General features: G+C 42.3%; 1 protein-coding gene across 1 annotated transcript in view; it reads right to left on the bottom strand.

Moving 5' to 3' along the window:
• Positions 1-4082, bottom strand: part of FAM3C (FAM3 metabolism regulating signaling molecule C) — a 35709-nt gene that overhangs the window by 22106 nt on the left and 9521 nt on the right. Inside the window, exons 3-4 of the mRNA XM_007952808.1 lie at positions 3021-3050; positions 2080-2203 (exon numbers count right to left, since the gene is read on the bottom strand). Coding sequence (XP_007950999.1) covers positions 2080-2203; positions 3021-3050 — 154 coding nt within the window. The remainder of the gene's footprint in view (positions 1-2079; positions 2204-3020; positions 3051-4082) is intronic.

Genomic DNA, 4082 nt, shown 5'->3' with positions numbered 1-4082 from the left:
GTTAATGTGCAGGTTAATATTTACACTAATGTAAAATTTTCAAACTCCTAAAATCCAAGATCTCTATTACACAATTCAGTAAAACAGTACTGTTACAATGAGAAATCAGAAGATAATAGGTTACTAACAATGGATTATCATTAGCATGAGGGAAAAGAAAGGCAGTGAGTAGAGACCTTATGAACCATACAGAGTCAGCACTTAGTTTTACAAGAAGAGTGTTGCCTTTATCAGTTACTGGTCTGATACAGGCTGGTGAAACCCCAAGACTATGGCTCCCAATTACCCCTCATGCCTGGAATTGAACTCACTCCCGTGGCATCCAGCCAAACAATGGACAGGCCTACGAGGTAAATACTTACACCAGGTAGGTGCACTGTTAGAACAGTCACCCGTGGAAGACTAGAAGGGCAGCATGTGCACAGGAAGAAAGCAGGAATGCCTTGGAAAGGAGGACACAAGGAAAAGGTAACCACAGGGGCAGAAGTGGGAAGAGAAGCTGGTACACTGAAGAGAGCTGGTACCTTGTGGGGACTGCAATCAATGTCAGGAAACAAAGTGCATATAAACTGCTGAATAGAAAATGAATTTGCTCTGAAAGTTTTCATCCAAATAACAATAAAGTGTTTTTTTTTGTTTTTTAAAAAGGGACAGTAAGCATGTGTTCACGGCGGTGTGGTAACACAGAGAAAGAGAGTGCTGATCAGTGCATGACACGAGGAATGTAAGCAATGTCACTGAACTACATGTAAAAACTCTTAAATTGGCAAATGGTTGGCTATGCATGTTTTTACCACAATTAAAACTAAAGGCACACAAATTGCCGGGAGAAACTGCCAGTCAGTCTTCTTTCTGTAAAATTACCTCACTTTTTAGTCTACATTAAAAAACCCACTGCCATGAAGTTGATTCTGACTCACAAGCGACCCCAACTGGGTTTCCAAGGCAGTAAATCTTTACAGAAGTAGGTTGCCTCGTTTTCCTTTTGCAGAGCACCTGGTGGGTTAGGACTGCCAACCTTCTAGCAGCTAGCAAGTCAAATGCCATAAACATGTCACCAACACCAAATTTATTATTTGACTTGACATTTAAATAACCTTAAACCAAACCAAATCCACTGTTATCAAGTCAATTCTAACCCACAGTGATCCTGAGGGACAGAGCAGAACTGCCTCATAGGGTTCCCAAGGTCATACATTTTTATGGAAGCAGACTGCCACATCTTTCCCCTAAGGAGCAGCTGGTGGGTTTGAACTGCTAACCTTTCCTTTAGCAGCCAAGCACTTAACCGCTGCACCAAGGCCCCTTAAAGAAGCTCACCTATAGAGTTTTCTAGGCAAGAGCAGACTAAAAGTATGGTTTGCAACTTGGGAGGTAGAAACTTTGAGTTACATGACAGTTAACACTCAGGTAAGAGACTGAAAAAAAAAAAAAAAACCCCAAAAAACCCCAATTATACTTTGCTGAGCATCTCACTAGAGGAAACCACTCAGCTCCGGGACAAGCTGTTCCATGCCCCAAGTGAGGCCATCACTGGACCATGTCACACCTCAAGCAGCAAACATTTCGGCTGAAAAATGGTGGCCTGTAAGATAACGCTTTCATTTCCTAGGGCAGTGTCAAGAGGACACTTTGCAATGACAAAAACGCTCTTTCTGCTTGGTTCCATCCAGCAGCCATGAGCCGCGCGTGGTTCCTGAGAACTTAAAATGTGGGCCAGTGGCCCCAAGGAGCTGGGCTTTTCACATTAGTAACTGTAAGTGAATTCACTTTCTCCCTCTTATTTATAAATCAAAACCAAACAGCTGCATGTGTTTTGTGATACCAGAATGGACCCTTCATCTCTCCACAACACTGCATCAACACTGTGTTCTTACATCATTCTCCAATATAAAATTTAAAGATTTCAGAAATGCTGAGACGCGTGCGTGGTGGGGCGGGGAATCATGTAATGGGAAGTCAAATCATTCTCATTTGGGAAAAGCAAGCTTAATGCACTCCCAAAAGACCCATTAAATTCCAATGCAATCTGCTCCAACCCAACTGCACACACTGGAGTTCCCAGCGACAAATACTCACACGTTGTCTTCCAGACAAATTTTGGGACCCACCACGTTGGCTGCTCCACTTGCCATTTTAAATGCAAAATGCTTCTCAGGGCAAGCTTTTGAGATGCCACACTTGTATCTTGGAGGCTTAGTAGCTTCAGAGATAAAAACAGAATTTTTTTTTTTTTTTTAAATCAGTGTTAACAGGCCCACTTATCAGTTTGTTTTAGCTCTCAAAACCACACAGGGTAAAGCATCAAGGTACACATACTTGAAATACATGCCGGAAACCCCCCTCCCACTGTGGCTTTCAAAGAGCCTCAAAAATAAAGCAGAATTGCCTAGGAAACAAGCTAATGATTGATAGCAACAGATCCAGTAATATAACCTTGATTAGGTAAATGAATTCAACTAATTATCTTTCAGTTGTGCTTAAAATTCAGGATGAGGAGACGCTTGGAATTGTAACTTTACATTTCAAGTCCATCTCTGCCAACAAACGTGTACCTTCAGAACCAGAAAGCAGCCCAGTGTACCACCGAGTATCTGTCCGTGCACTGGTTCTAACCAGGAATTCTCCATTTACTCCTCCACGTCTTTCTTGCAATACTAGAGCTAAAAACTGCTACCCACTCAAAATCAAATCCATTGCCACTGAGGTGATTCTGATTCACAGCAACCCTAAAGGACAGAGTAGAACTGCCTCATAGGGTTTCTAAGCCTGCGAATCTTTACACAAGCAGACAGCCTCATCTTTCTCCCACAGAGAAACACCAATGAAACAAAATATTCATTATAAATACATGTCAGATCATCTGGGCTGTCCAACCAGTGCCCTTATAACTTTAAAAAGTAATTTATAAATCTGGATTTGCTCACACTGACTTACATACATTATTAGAATTTTAGTTCTCATATGTCTAGGATAACAGAATAGATCATCTGCAAAATATTCTGAGATGGAATACTTACAACGGGCAGCTGTGTCGAATGCTGATCTTGCTAAGAGAAAAAGAAAAATCTCTGTTAGGAGGAGGAAGGCTATTAGAAAGAATCAACTTTCTAAATATACTTAGAACTTTTAACTAAAAAATAGAAAAACCCACTGCCATCTAAAAGGAAAACTAAACTCAATGCCGTGGAGTCAGATCCAACTCATAGTGACCCCTCCTTGGGTCTCCGAGGCAGTATCACTATGGAAGTAGATTACCCCATCTTGGGAGCGGCTGGTGGGTTTGAACTGCCAGCCTTCTGGTTAGCATTCTAATGTCTTAGGCACTATGCCCCCAGAGCTCCTCCACTGCCATCTAGTTGATTCCAACTCACAGAGACTCTATAGGGGGGAGCAGAACTGCCCCACAGGGTTTCCAAGGCTGTAAATCTTTACTGAAGCAGACTGCCTCATCTGTCACACAGTGGCTGATGAGTTCGAACCACCGACCTTAGCTCTTTAGAGCTTCTGATAGCCTATAAAAATGTGACTGTTCTGAATTACTGCTCAGTACACAGTACAGGATAAATGGAGAAAATACTGAAGTTGTCAAGGATTTCATTTTACTTGGATCCACAATCAAAACCCATGATGGCAGCAGTCACAAAACTCAAAGGATGTATTTAAAGTGTTAAAAAAGCAAAGATGTCACCTTAAGGACTAAGGTGAGCCTGACCCAAGCTGTGGTATTTTCAATCACCTCATAGGCATGGGAACGCCCCTCCCCCTCCAGAAAAAACAACCAAGCTTGCTGCCATCGAGTCAATTCCAACTCATAGTTTCTCCCGTTGGATTTCCGAGGCTGTAAATGACCTTTTTCAGTTTTTGAAAAGCAAAGATGTCCCCTTGAGGAATAAGGTGAGCCTGACCCAAGCCGTGGTATTTTCAATCACCTCATAGGCATGGGAACGCCCCTCCCCCTTCAGAAAAAACAACCAAGCTTGCTGCCATCGAGTCAATTCCAACTCATAGTTTCTCCCGTTGGATTTCCGAGGCTGTAAATCTCTATGGAAGTAGATCGCCCCATCTTTCTTCCATGAACC

The sequence above is a fragment of the Orycteropus afer genome, unplaced genomic scaffold, assembly GCF_000298275.1.
Source record: "Orycteropus afer afer isolate SDZICR_OR568_19922 unplaced genomic scaffold, OryAfe1.0 scaffold00359, whole genome shotgun sequence".
NCBI lineage: Eukaryota > Metazoa > Chordata > Mammalia > Tubulidentata > Orycteropodidae > Orycteropus > Orycteropus afer.
This window is presented reverse-complemented; position numbering and strand designations above follow the sequence as displayed.